Below are 13330 nucleotides of genomic sequence, written 5' to 3' on the forward strand. Positions count from 1 at the left end.
CTCTAGATCTGACTTTGAGAAAGCGCGGCATCTCCTTAGTGTCTAGATGTGATTGCTGCCTACAGGAGGAGGAGTCGGTGAGTAATTTGCTGCTTCACGGGCCAAGTGCTACAATTGTCTAGGACCATTTTACAAGATGATTTGGTATTCTTGATGTCATGAAGTCCTTACTTTCGGCTGTGGGTTTCTTGATTTTATTCATCTTCAAAAACTTTGAAGGATCACATTCATAGTGCCATGCCCTCTATTATTATTTGGTTTATATGAAAAATGCGCGATCGGGCAAGATTTGAGGGAGCTAGGTTTAATGTTCAAGAGGTGATTGTCAAGATTAATCATTTTATTGAACCGTTGGGAGCCGTAGGATTTCCTTTGCAAGTCATTTTCGTGGGGACATGGATGATCTTTGGGCTGGCTTTGCCTCCTCTCGACTTCGTCGTCCCTCAGTTATGGTGATGAAATGGTTTCGTCCCCTCAATTTCACGTCAAACTGAACACGGACGCTAGTGTTGCAGTTGGAAAAGAAGTAGGGGGCGGTATTCTACTGGATCATTACGGTGAGCTCATCTTTGCTTTCTATAAAGAATTTGGAGATGTTGATGTGTTGGCAGCTGAAAGTTTCTCGCTGATGCATGGCCTGTTGCTTTCCCAGGAAAGGGATTGTAATCATCTATTGGTGGAGGTGGACTCTAAAGTCCTGGTTCACATGGTTTGTTCAGGAGCGCTAGCCAAATGGCCATTATGTAATGTTCTACGATGGATTAGGGGGCTCTCCCAGGAGTTGGCTGCCTCAGTTGTTTATGTTTATCGAGGGGCAAATGCTACTGCAGATAAGCTAGCGGCCTTGCAACTCAATGAAAATGTTTTTTACAATTCCCCTTACCAGTTACCATTTTGAGTCAGGGCATCTTTAGTTTTAGATAGGGACGAATGCCTTCGTATTCGTCGTCAGATTGTAAGGGAATAGATTTCTTAGTTTCTTTGACGCATGCTATCTTGTTGACACTCTTATTTTGTTTTTTTTTTCTCCAATAAAAATAGGAGTTGGCACCTCCTCCCCGGGTTTGGGGATTTTTGCCAAAAAAAAAAAAGGTTCAAATATGATTTTCATTTTTGAAACACAAAGGGGATTGTTACTATTGATGACAACCAAGTTCGTCCGTTTTACAAGCACGTCTTTCCTCCACAACTTGCTCCAATTCTTTTTTTTATTGGAATATCGAACCGGGTTAGTCTTAATATTGTTCTTGTAATTAAGAGAGAAAATGATTTTACTTAATTAATACTTTAGAGTCAATTTTGATCAGCTAATTTTGACATTTTTGTTTTTGACAAATTGACAATAATTTTTCTCATGATGGAGCTACAAGCCAGGTGGGTAGCTGGCGTTTCATCTGGAAAAGTGAATTTGCCGTCCATAGACAAGATGCTGGCCGATGTTGAAAAGCATTACCAGTTTCTGGATGAAATCGGAATGCACAAGAGCCAAACGCATAGTCTCCTCCTGCGCCATGGAAAATAATGGGTTCAGCTCTTCCTGATTGGGTAGCGTTATTATATAAGAAAAATATTTTAAAAATAGTTTTGCAACAGCTAGGCTGAATTTATCTTGTAAATGCACACTCCACTTGTACTGAGATACTATACTAACATTTAACATTGCAAAATTTTTTTTTTTTTTTAAATCCCTCAAAAATAGGATTCTCCAAGTAGTATTATATTCTGAATTAATTTACATGAGGACATGGTTACTCGTCTATTTTGAATTATTTGCAACACTTTTGAGGATATAATAGGATGTTATTTTCATTAACAATGAAATCATTTTTTGATATAAAAGCTTAAAGTACCTTTAGAAATTTATATATCCACGCAGATAAAACTTAGGGAAAAATGCAAAAATCCCAAATGAATACCTTATTGCAGTTTACCCCCAAAACTATGTTTGTAGGTACTTTGCCCCCTTTCATGATATTATTAGACAAATCTACCCCTTTTTTATCTTAAGCATTGTTATTTTTCCTTTTTCCCCATCATTTTTTTTTAGATTCTTCCTTTTTTTTCTTTAAACATTGTTTAAATCAGTGTACTAGATTAGTCAAAGCTTGTTTATTTCTTAATTTTATATGTCAATATTTTATAAAAGAATTCTATGGAATGCAAAAAATTTTTTCCAAATGTTGAAGTCAATGTCATTTAAGAAATTAAACTATTCAAATATATAATAACAAAATAGAGATATTGATTAATCCATTATTAGTAGTATCAATAACAAATAAAAAATGAACTACTGTTGTTGTTTCTTCTTATCTTTTTATTTCACTACAAATAACAATTGTTAACTTTTCTTTTTTATGTGATATATAATATGTTACTTTTGTTATAAGTAGTTGAGTAACTGTGAACTCTTAATTGATTTATAGGTACTTAAATTGTTTAATTACTAGATTAATACACTTTACGATATAAGTTACATAGATTTTGTAATAACAAAGAGTTTATGATAAATTATTAAGAATGAATTTAACAAATAAACAAATTAAAAAAGTGGTTTTAAAATATTAAAAATTTTGATGTAAGTCTTTTTGCACTAGAGGGAAACATTGGCTAGTTCCATGAGAGAAAGGGAAAAAGAAGAAAATGAAAGGGAAAAAAGGGAGAAAAGGAAAAAATGAAAAAGCGAATAGAGAAAATAGAAAAAAAAGTAAGATAGTAGGGGTAGTGTTGTCCAAACATATCATTCAAGGGGGCAAAATTTCTATTATTATAATTTATGGGGTAAACTGCAATTGGGTATATAGTTCGTGGGGAGTTTTTTGGCATTTAACCCTAAAATTTAATAATCAAATTGTACTACTAGAACTACTCGTGTCATTCTTTTGAACAATAATAGAGATAAATTGAATCTCTGTTTAACTGTGCTTTTCATTTTTGTTACATTTCACACAGTAGAGTGGTAACATAATCAGAGGTTAAGATTTTAGGAGAGAAGAGAGGAAGTGGTGAAGAGAGGACAATATTAGGAAACTTGTGCATTTAAGAAGGTACCCTCGTTAATAACTTGGACTTTGGGGGGGGGGGGGGGTGTTGAACTCTAATATTTACATACAATATTATCAAGTTTTTAAGGGATGTTTCACATGATGTCTTATCTTGTATCTGGCTTCCCATTACACTGTCTATAATGATCACCTTCCCCCCATTTTCTTTCTCTGGAATGGCCTTTTTGCAGTTCTTGAGAATTTTCAAACGGTCTTCATCACTCCAGTCATGAAGGATCCGCTGTTTAATTGCCGATATAATCACAAATTATTATGAGAGATTCGATATAAGTTTCAAATCGTGCAAATCATTCCAAATGAGAGCAAAAAACAGAAAACTTAATAAGAAAATCATAAATTTTTTCTGCTATTAAAAAAACAATCAGAAATTCAGTGACAAGGTGGCTTTAGTTACCTTCAGCAAGATTGCATTAGCACGGGGTACACTTTGAAACATATCTCCAGCTAAAAATTCCAAGTTCTCAGCTCCTCCTTGATTAGCAACGACGTGTGGGAGATCATACACAGTACATTTTATGTTAGGAAAGTTTTGGGCAATGGCCCTAGCAACTTTGCCTGTGCCACCCCCAACATCAGCCAAAGTTGTCAAGCCTTCAAACACAGATTTGCATTTGGTCATCAGCACTTCTACAGACAAATGATTATCACTAGCCATGGCCTCATTGAACATTTTTCCAAATCGAACTTCTTGAGCGTTGTAATGCCAGAAATTATTCCCATATGCATTATCAATTGGAGAGGGATCATCATTCTGGAACCACTCGGTCAAGAAATTCCAGGGCTTCACTAACAATCTGTTAATTGTATTCCTGATCTTCTTCTATCTTTTTTTTTTTTTTTAATTCGTGAGTCGTCTTCTATTCTGATTGCATGATACTTAGTTTAGCTGATTGGTGAGGACCGAGCAGAGATTGTGCAAATTTTGCTACTTATCAAATCTTTGGTGCATGTAACACTGTGTTTCATTATCAACAATGAACAGAGCACAAATGCGTTCTCAGTTGCTCGTTGATAGGGTGTTAATTGTTAGTTATTTTATTATTAATCTCCCTTTTTATCCTTGCCAAATATTGCTTAATTGTTAATATTTACTCATATTTGGTATCTGGACTTAATTTCAGGAATGAAGCAGAAAACCATAAAAAAGGAAGGACTTTATGGAAATTAGGGAGACTTCTAAGGGTTTCAATTCTTGGGCCCTTGAATTGGTGGGGGACCACAAGCTAGTGGAAAGCATCTAGTCATTTGGGCTCTTAAAAGAAAGCTACGGGAAAGAGATTTGGAACAAGAAGTACTTGGAGGGCTTTGTCCACATGTGTGGGGACCACCTAGATAGCCTTTAGTCATCTTCCTCTTGTTGCTTAAATAGGGATAACGTAGAGTAGCAGGGACATCTCAAGTTTTAGTCTTTTAGTTTAGTTTTAGTTTCTTTTCTTTCTTTCCTGAGACTGGCCTCTGACACACGCCAGGTGTTCGACAATATTCCCCAACGGGGAGAGTTTCTCATGAGGCGTGGTTAAGTGTTTCTAGTCAAGGGGACAACTGAAGATTTGGTTCAATAATTACTGTGAGATCTAATTTATTTTAATTGCCTCCTTCATTTATTGGTATTCATATGTTTCCTGCTTTTAACCGTTATAGTGCGTGTGGATGATTGATTAGTGCGCAATAATTAATTATTCATACAGGCTATTTTGCTATATAGGGGTAATTGAATCCGTAATTGTTCGTTATCTCTATCCCAGTAGCAACTGGCATAATTGGAATTGTGTCAGGGGAATATTTGATCTGGCTTAAATAAACCCTCGTAGCGTGTTTGTTAGTCAGGATTGGGCCTTTCTAATTATTAATGCAACCTAGAAATTAAATCCTACGGTCGTACCTGGGGTTGTTTTTGGGTTAGGGAAATAGCTAACGGTCGTACCTTAGCTATCAATAAATTAAGGAAGGGTTGGTTGTTTATCGCGTGCATGACAACTATAACTAATCTGTTAATAAATGTTGGGATAATTTTTGCATCAATGATCAGTGCATGAACCATTTCTGAAGTACACCCTTGGCTAGAGTTTCCCCAATCATTTCTTTTAATTAATTATTTTCTGCAGTTAAGTTATTTAGTTAGCATTTAATCCAAAACCCCCCCATACTTTGGACTCTAGAAGAAACGAATTATCCCCAGTCCCTGTGGATTCGACCCTGCTCACCGCTATATACAAAATCTGTATTTTTCTCGAGTAGGTATTTATTATTGCACATGTTCGGCACCTGTCACTCGTAATTTCTTGCTTAGAGTACTAAAAAAACATTTGAGAGCCCTTTTTTTTGGCTTATTTTGTTCGTTGTTGACTTAGTACAACATCAAGGTTATTAAGTTGAAAAGGCATCAAATCCTCAGTTACAGACATTCGGTCACAATCCAATTGCGGATGTAAAAAATCATTCCATGTTAAATTCACTAATTCCGTCACGTGACAGTTCTTTTAATTTTATATGTGAGTTGAGTTACAAGAATTTACGTTGTTGCAATGCGTCTTGCAATGTGTCATTTGAGCAACGGAATTGGGATGCGCGACCAAGGATTTGAAGCCGGCTGGACCAATTAAACAGCCCACACCACCTGTTGACAAGGCCTTTGGTTTTTTAACTTTACAAGCCCAAAAGAGACGAGTCGGAACTCGTTCGAATGTTTTTAATTCACACTAATCAGCAAAAAAATAAATAAAAAAATGAAAGACTTATATTAAGTGCAGGCAAATGCCGTCGGTCTCTGTGCTCACCTGCTATAAAAACTGGAAACCATTTTTGCCCAACTTGTAAAGCAATAATCAAGCAGCCTAAATCATTGATTCGAAAAGTTGCAGGAATGGAAAGAGTGGAGAATCTTACTGAGCTTCTTGCAGCTCAAAATCATGTAGGCAACCAAATACTCAACTTCAGAAAGTCTGCATCTCTAAAATGTGCAATTGAACTGGGAATCCCGGATGCCATCAATCAACATGGGAAGCCTATCACACTTTCTGAGCTGGTTTCTGCCCTTCCAATTAACCCTTCGAAGGCTAACCACATCTATCGCTTGATGCGATTCTTATCAAATGCCGGCTTCTTTGTTCTACAAGATCAAGGCTATGCCCTCACAGCTGCAGGCCGTCTTCTTTTAAAAGAGGAGCCTTTCAATTTAAGAGCATTTATCTTTTATACGGGCGATCCTGTTTTAGTGAAGCCCTGGAATTCCTTGACTGAGTGGTTCAGGAATGATGATCCCTCTCCATTTCATACGGCGCACGGGAAAAACTTCTGGGCTTATGCTGCTGAAGAGCCTAATTTTGCAAACCTCTTCAACGAAGCCATGGCCAATGATTCTACTTTAACCGTTCAGGTGATGATGACCCAATGCAAGTTTGTGTTTGACGGCTTGACATCTTTAGTGGATGTTGGGGGTGGCACAGGGGCAGTTGCTAGGGCCATTGTCCAAAATTTCCCCAACTTGGAGTGTGTTGTGTGTGATCTCCCACACGTGATTGCCGACCAAGAGGGAACTGAGAACTTGGACTTTGTTGCGGGAGATATGCTAGAGAAGGTACCTGCTGCTGATGCAATCTTGCTCAAGGTAATTAAGGATATTTTCTATGAAATCCGTTGTTGATATACAAGTCTACAACGATTTCAATGAACTAAAATATAAACAATTGAACGTCCAGCTTTAATAATCATATGCAAAATTTTTGCTTGAGAGGCTAGAATATTTGCTATAGAAACTGGAGTTCTTGGCGCTCATTAATCGATGCGTGAGGCAGTGATGGAGTGTGATAATCTTAATTTAGGACGCCAACACAGCTAATTCTGTATTCTAAATTTTGTGATTTTACTGGAAAACAGTGGATTCTCCATGACTGGAGTGATGATGATTGTGTGAAGATTCTCAAGAACTGCAAAGAGGCTATTCCAGGGAGAGACAAAGGGGGGAAAGTCATTATTATCGACATGATTTTGGAAAGCCACATGAAAGACGACGAGTCAGTTGAAACACAATTTGTTGTGGACATGCAGATGTTGATGTGTTTCGGTGCTAAAGAAAGAACTGAGAAAGAATGGGCAAAGCTTTTCCAAGATGCTGGTTTCAGTGACTACAAAGTACTTCCAGTGTTGGGTGTGCGCTGTCTCATTGAGGTTTATCCTTAGACTAAAAGTTCAGTTCAAAATTGTCTCATTGAGGTTTATCCTTAGACTAAAAGTTCAGTTCAAGATTGGTACTGCTACAATAATTGAGGTTTCAGTTTTACCCTCAGCCTTTGTCTCCCTCTGCTAGAACTTGCTTTGTTCCGCTTGTAATCGCCATTTTGGCAATACAACTATTCTGTTTTCTGTATATCTTGCAATTTGTGGAGTGTGATCTAGATCACATCATTTTTCTCCTGTAGGGACATGTAGTGGCAATAAATTCACGCATTGAAAAAACTTTCCTGCTATGGTGCTATTTTCCTAGTAAAGCCAGCAATAATGTTATAGTACTTTCAACTAGTACAAAGAAAGATGTGATGGCAGTTATGCCTACTTTGTACACTAATTATAAAAAAGCAGTTATGCAGTTGTGATAGTACTTTATTTTCGAGGCATTTAATGTGGGATGGCCAGTAAGTACACATTTTTTACAAAAATAAGAGGTTGGTATAGAAACATGAGGAATTTATTAATGCCCATTTAATTGAAGTTTGGCTCACTCATTGTTATTGAAGATTGGCTCACGCACTGGTTTCTTTGAATAAATTATTGGGCCTTGATTTGTTTCCTTCGTGGATTTCATGTTTTTGAGGCTTATTTTACATAAACTAATGATTCGCGCAGACTCGATGTTTGTGCAACTAATAAAATTACAACATTTGTAAAAATATTTTTCTTTAAATTTGGATAATTAAAAGGCAGAAAGTTGGATTGGGTGGGGTGATTTAAAAATTGGAAGAAATGAAGAAGGTATAGAGAAAAGAAATATGGCTAATATTTTTTTTTACATTTTAGTATCTTTATCATAGAAGTTTAGACTAAAACGTTAATACTTTCGATTTAATATGTAATTTTGAAAAGGATAAATATGGAAAAATTGTGGATAAACATTTTGTTTTACATTTTAGCATTTTCTCCTGTTTTATGGTAGTGGGGTAAGAGGATAGAAACAAAATGTGTTTAGGGAATGTCTCAAAATTAAAAAAAAAAAATCAAATAACTCTTGTCCAAACAATTTTTTAACTCCTTTGTTCCCTTAAGTTACTTGAAATGAACTTGCAGAGGTTCACTATCACCGGCAAATTCACTATCAGCCTGAATGTATGATCTATGAAGAATTCGCTTTGGGCGGGCCTCAAACCTCAACAGGAAGAAAACTGAAATCCACTGCCAGCTAAACAAAAAAAGTTAAAAAATGTATGAATCTTACTAAACCAAAGTTAAAAAATCCTTTAAATCTTACTAAATTTGAATTTAAATATCAAAATTTGTATATATGACATGTATCTAGACCCGCTAGTGTATATACTATTAATGTATAAAAGATTTACCTTTGCCATTAAAAGCCTTTCCTACATTGTTAGTATATACATTGACGGGGTTGGATGAATGCCATATGTTGGGATATCAAGTGTGAATCAATATCCCATATCGAAAAGAGATGAGTATAATGAGGAACATATAAGTGGAAATGATCCATAGACCCAATGCCTTAAGGTTTTGGGTTGGATGTGGTGTCAAACCCATGGTTGTGGTTCCCATTCTAGCTCATGGTTAAATTCTCTCCAAGTTTGGCTCTCTCAAAACCCAACAAGTAGTATTAGAGCCGATGGTTCGGCTGGGCAGTGACTCCAGGGTAAAAAGCCAGTGGGAGTGGTAAGACGTGGCTTGGATAAGAGCGGGGAAAAAAAAAATCATGCAGACCTGCAGTGAGGCAAGGGCATGTGGGCTCTTGAGCAAGAATCGTACACTCCAGATTGAAGTGGGCTTGATAGAGTGGATGGGCTAGGGAGAGAGGTTCGATGTAGAAGAAATTCACAATTGAGGGGGAGATTGTTGGGATATCAAGTGTGAATCAATATCCCACATCGGAAAGAGATGAGTAGAATGAGGAACATATAAGTGGAAATGATCCATAGACCCAATGCCTTAAGGTTTTGGGTTGGATGTGGTGTCAAATCCATGGTTGTGGTTCCCATTCTAGCTCATGGTTAAATTCTCCCCAAGTTTGGCTCTCTCAGAGCCCAACACCATATCATCTAAATTTGAATTTAGATATCAAATTTTGTATATGTAGCATACATCTAGACCTGCTAGTATATACACTATCAGTATATAAAAGATTTACCCTTTTTTATATGGTATATAAAATTCCTTTGATTGGATTCTTTTTTTATGATTATTATTATTTTGGTAGACATGTTTTTTTATATCAGTATGCAATTCCAACTACTCAAGCAACTTGCAGGTCAAGTATTGCTATGAAAATTGTGAGAACCCGTAAATTGCATTTTCTAGGTTTTCGCATTTTTCATGACTTGTTTTCTGCACTTTCTGTATCTGGAAAATTTTCTAGATAATTTTTATGAGTAAATATAGTTTTTAGATGATTTTTCTAGTATCGAATAGATTTTGAGAAATTAAGAGCGTATACCGGACGTGGGACCTACTAGTGTGAGAAGTTCGGAAAATTCAGCCAATTAGGTTAAGTTTTCGGATACTGGTTGAAATTTATCGGGTGTTAGAGATAAGTAGAGGTTGAGATGTGATTGATGTGAGAGGGACTTAAAGGATAGAGATGTTTTAAAGGAAGTGACAAGTATCACCTTAAGAGTGGTTGTAACTTATGACAACTATTCACCTTTTGACTTATTTGACCAATTGATTAAATATCTCAAAATTACCACAAAAATCACCAATTTCTTACCTCCATTGTGGCCGGCCACCTTGAGCAAGGAAGAAAGAAAAACTCTTCAAAGTTTGGCATCCATCTAGTGCAAATCATCCAAAGCAATCACTTAGACTTGTTTCTACTCCATAAAATCTCTTCTTTAGGTGTTAGTAAGTGGTTGGTGAAGTGTTTTGGGAAGCTAAGGTGACAAACAACTCTTCCTCTCTTGTTACTAGGTGAGTGGTGATTGAACTTTCTCTTCACTTAATGAAGCTTAATTAGTACCTAGTGGTAGTTAAAGTGATGAATTTTGTGGTTTACTTCTTGGTTTTGGATGAATTGATGAAGTTTTCAATTTATTGATGAATTTTCTGGTTTAATATGAATGTGATGTTGTGGCTATCCTTGATGATGGGAACTGATGTTTAATGACTCTAGGAGGTGGAAAAAGTGGAAGATTGCAATTAATTTCTGTTTTGGAAGAAATCTGGAAAAATTAAAGTTCTTGGTTCTTCATTCTGTCCGAAATTTTGGTCCTAGATAGAGGCTGAATTGGCCTTACCTCAAAACATGAAAGTTGTAGGGAATGATATTTTAGAGGTGCCTACAAAATTTCAGGTCAATCGGAGTAGTGTAGAGTAAGAAAAGTCGAAATTACTATTGTTGTTCTGGTTTACCCGAAATTGGGATTTGCGACTGTAATTGGTTGTTTTGGCTGGAATTGCTTCCGAATTGGTTGTTGAGGCCTTCTGATGAAATTTAGCCCTGTTTCTTAGCTTTCAACTGGTTTTGGAATTTCTGGATTTGGACTTGTAGAGCCTGAGTTATGATGTTTCCGCTAGAATGCATTTTGGTGAATCTGTTTTACGTTGTTGATGAAGTATCTTGCATTTTTGACCTGTTTGCACTCAAAACTGGGTTGAGTGACCTTCTGTGATGTTGTAGCCCTGTCTTTTAGCTTCAAAATGGTGGGTCTTTCCCTCATCCGATAATCGTAGTGCATTTGGTGCTATTACCGTAAGTAAAGTCAAAACCTATTTTTTTCAGGGCCAAAGTTAATTGCATGTCCGAAATTTCTGGTTTCTTTAATGTTTGTATATGTTTATGGAACCCTATTGGGGTCATACTTGGCATTGGGTTTATGACTCGTTATCGAGTCTCCTTGTACTTGTTTGCATGTTTTAGGGCTTGCTTTCATTCCGGTCATTTCCTAGCTAACTTTTGTACTTGTACTACTTTGAGCTCGTGAACGGCTTTTGGGAAATGAGATGACTTTTGTGTGAGATGTTGGGACTGATTTGAGGAAATAATGAAGCCTTAATGGCTGAAAAAGTAAGAAATTTAGGGGAAGTGCTGCCCGATTTTCTAGGCCGTTTGGCTCTTTTAAGTTGGATTTGCCTTTTAGTAGGAATGAAAAGGCTTTTGGGTTGTTGAACCTAGGTATTCATGTTATCTTTTTATTCCCAAAAATCATGTTTTGTACCCTTGCATTTGTAATTATTTGACGAGGCATACGACTTGTAGTCGAGTCTCATGTGCATTTTGTTTACTCGATTATGGATGTAAAACCTTCAATTGGTTTATTTTGATTATTTTAGGGTTTCTTGGCGATTAAGGCCAATCTGAAGTAAAAACTTTTGAAGTTGAATCGGTGAGTGTACCACTCCCCTCCATTGCTGTTTCACTTGATTTCTGCAATCTGTTTATTTGTTCGAGACGAGGGTGTACTTTATCACACTCGTTCTCTTGTCTGTTCATATGCCAATTTTACTATGCAAAATTTGAATCTGTTATCTGTGTCTGCATCTGTTCGGATTTCTATGACCTATGAGCTCAATCCTGTGGCTAAGTTATTCGAGTCGGGCCAGCAAGGGCCTGGACGATTAGATAACGAACCACGGTAGTCTGTTCGGGGATTTTGGGTATTGAGACCCTTGATTCCGGGTATACTCGAGTATTACCATTTATGTTCGAATACGGTGAGCGGGCCCGGTAAAGGGGTGTTTGGTGGATGGAATTCGGTGCGAAGTGAGGTCTACGGACGCGTTGGTTCTATATACGTTGACGGAGAGTCAACCGGTTTGGATCAAGTATTGCGCTGTAAATTTGGCTCTTGAGAGCCACCTGTATCCTTCTGATTTGAATCATTAGTTACTTTACTTTACATCTGGCATGTGTATCTGATTTGTTAAATGTGAAATGTCATGATTTTCTGCTATATGTTTGGTACCTCATTGAGCGCAAGCTCACCCCTTTCTGTTCCTTTTTGTTTTCCTTACAGGAAAATAAATACTTTTGGACTGGATTGACAAATGGTTGCCGAATTGAGCTAGTTAGACATATCTTTTGTATAGCTCATTGATTTAAACCCTAAATATACTTTTGGGTCCGTTTCTCTTTTGGATTTGATAAACCGTACATGTATCCACTTTTGAATCACTTTGGTATGCCCTTTGGGTTGTATATGCTAACTTTTGAGATGTAAATATTTGCTTGACGTTTGGTTGGGTTTTGCCATGTCGGTTCCTATTCATGGCCGACTCCGATTTCGTTTTGTTTTATTCTGGGATTTTAACTTGTCTATGTGCGTTATTTGGTCCGGAACGTATTCGATCGCTCTAATCTGAACCGTTAGTCCTGGCGAGAGCTGGGCAGGCGGTCCACCGAACCCTTTGGTTCGCCTTAGGGTGAGGTGGGGCTGTCACAAAAATGGTGAAATAGCTTTCAAGGATGGAGCTCTGATTGCTGTTGATGCCATTCTCCATGCTACTGGGCACCAACCTACACATGGTTTTTCTTTTTTCCTTTTAATCTGGTGATCACAAGTAACTAAAGCCACATTTCATATGCCGAATCCTAATAGTAGGTGGAGACCCTTCTAAGTTTTAAGTGGCAATAGCCCAGAGCTGGACAGTGATATACAATAATATCGGGGTTTACAATTTGATATGGACAGGAACTGCACAATTGTACGTTTCAAGAATAATAAAATGAATTCCTGGAAGGCAAATTCTTGATAATATTATGATCTCCCATGAGTTCCTTCATTATCTTAAAAACAAAAGGCTAGGAAAAGATGGTTTTATGGCTATGAAATTAGACATGTCAAAAGCTTATGACAGGGTTGATGGAGATATTTGGAAGCTGTGATGCAAAAAATGGGATTCAATGACATATGGAGGAGGTGGATCATGGAGTGCATGTCAACAGTCACTTATTCCTTCACAATCAATGGTAAAGTAAGAGAATATGTGGTTCCTCAGAGAGTAATTAAGTAGGGTGATCCATTATCACCATACCTATTCCTCTTATGTTCAGAAGGACTTTCTAATCTACTTCACACAGCTACTGAGGAGAAAAGAATTGTGGGTCTGAAAAT

At 37.0% G+C, this 13330-nt stretch overlaps 3 protein-coding genes across 3 annotated transcripts; 2 read left to right on the forward strand and 1 right to left on the reverse strand.

Moving 5' to 3' along the window:
• The first annotated feature begins 460 nt into the window (after window positions 1–460).
• LOC113771816 lies at window positions 461–898 on the forward strand. Its single transcript, XM_027316374.1, has one exon. The coding sequence runs from the start codon at window positions 461–463 to the stop codon at window positions 896–898; it is 438 nt and encodes a 145-aa protein (XP_027172175.1).
• A 492-nt stretch (window positions 899–1390) lies between these two features.
• On the reverse strand, window positions 1391–3717 carry LOC113771817 (myricetin O-methyltransferase-like). The gene is made up of 3 exons (XM_027316375.1): window positions 3457–3717; window positions 3193–3282; window positions 1391–1537 (listed from the first exon to the last, which is right to left on the reverse strand). Exons 1-3 carry the CDS (start codon window positions 3715–3717, stop codon window positions 1391–1393), a joined length of 498 nt encoding a protein of 165 aa, XP_027172176.1.
• A 2208-nt stretch (window positions 3718–5925) lies between these two features.
• On the forward strand, window positions 5926–7529 carry LOC113772430 (probable O-methyltransferase 3). Its single transcript, XM_027317022.1, has 2 exons — window positions 5926–6669; window positions 6939–7529. Exons 1-2 carry the CDS (start codon window positions 5926–5928, stop codon window positions 7239–7241), a joined length of 1047 nt encoding a protein of 348 aa, XP_027172823.1. The 3' UTR covers window positions 7242–7529.
• The last annotated feature ends 5801 nt before the right edge of the window (window positions 7530–13330 follow it).

Source organism: Coffea eugenioides, chromosome 5, assembly GCF_003713205.1.
Source record: "Coffea eugenioides isolate CCC68of chromosome 5, Ceug_1.0, whole genome shotgun sequence".
In the NCBI taxonomy this organism is placed as follows: Eukaryota; Viridiplantae; Streptophyta; class Magnoliopsida; order Gentianales; family Rubiaceae; genus Coffea; species Coffea eugenioides.

What these genes read in the sequence shown, in the direction of transcription:
- LOC113771816 (XM_027316374.1), top strand. Translation starts at nt 461, where the DNA reads ATGGTTTCGTCCCCTCAATTTCACGTCAAACTGAACACGGACGCTAGT.
- LOC113771817 (XM_027316375.1), bottom strand. Translation starts at nt 3,717, where the DNA reads ATGGCTAGTGATAATCATTTGTCTGTAGAAGTGCTGATGACCAAATGC. An exon ending in CTAATGCAATCTTGCTGAAG is followed by an intron (nt 3,283 to 3,456) that starts GTAACTAAAGCC and finishes GCAATTAAACAG; the next exon opens with CGGATCCTTCATGACTGGAG. An exon ending in AGAAAGAAAATGGGGGGAAG is followed by an intron (nt 1,538 to 3,192) that starts GTGATCATTATA and finishes CTACCCAATCAG; the next exon opens with GAAGAGCTGAACCCATTATT.
- LOC113772430 (XM_027317022.1), top strand. Translation starts at nt 5,926, where the DNA reads ATGGAAAGAGTGGAGAATCTTACTGAGCTTCTTGCAGCTCAAAATCAT. An exon ending in CTGATGCAATCTTGCTCAAG is followed by an intron (nt 6,670 to 6,938) that starts GTAATTAAGGAT and finishes ACTGGAAAACAG; the next exon opens with TGGATTCTCCATGACTGGAG.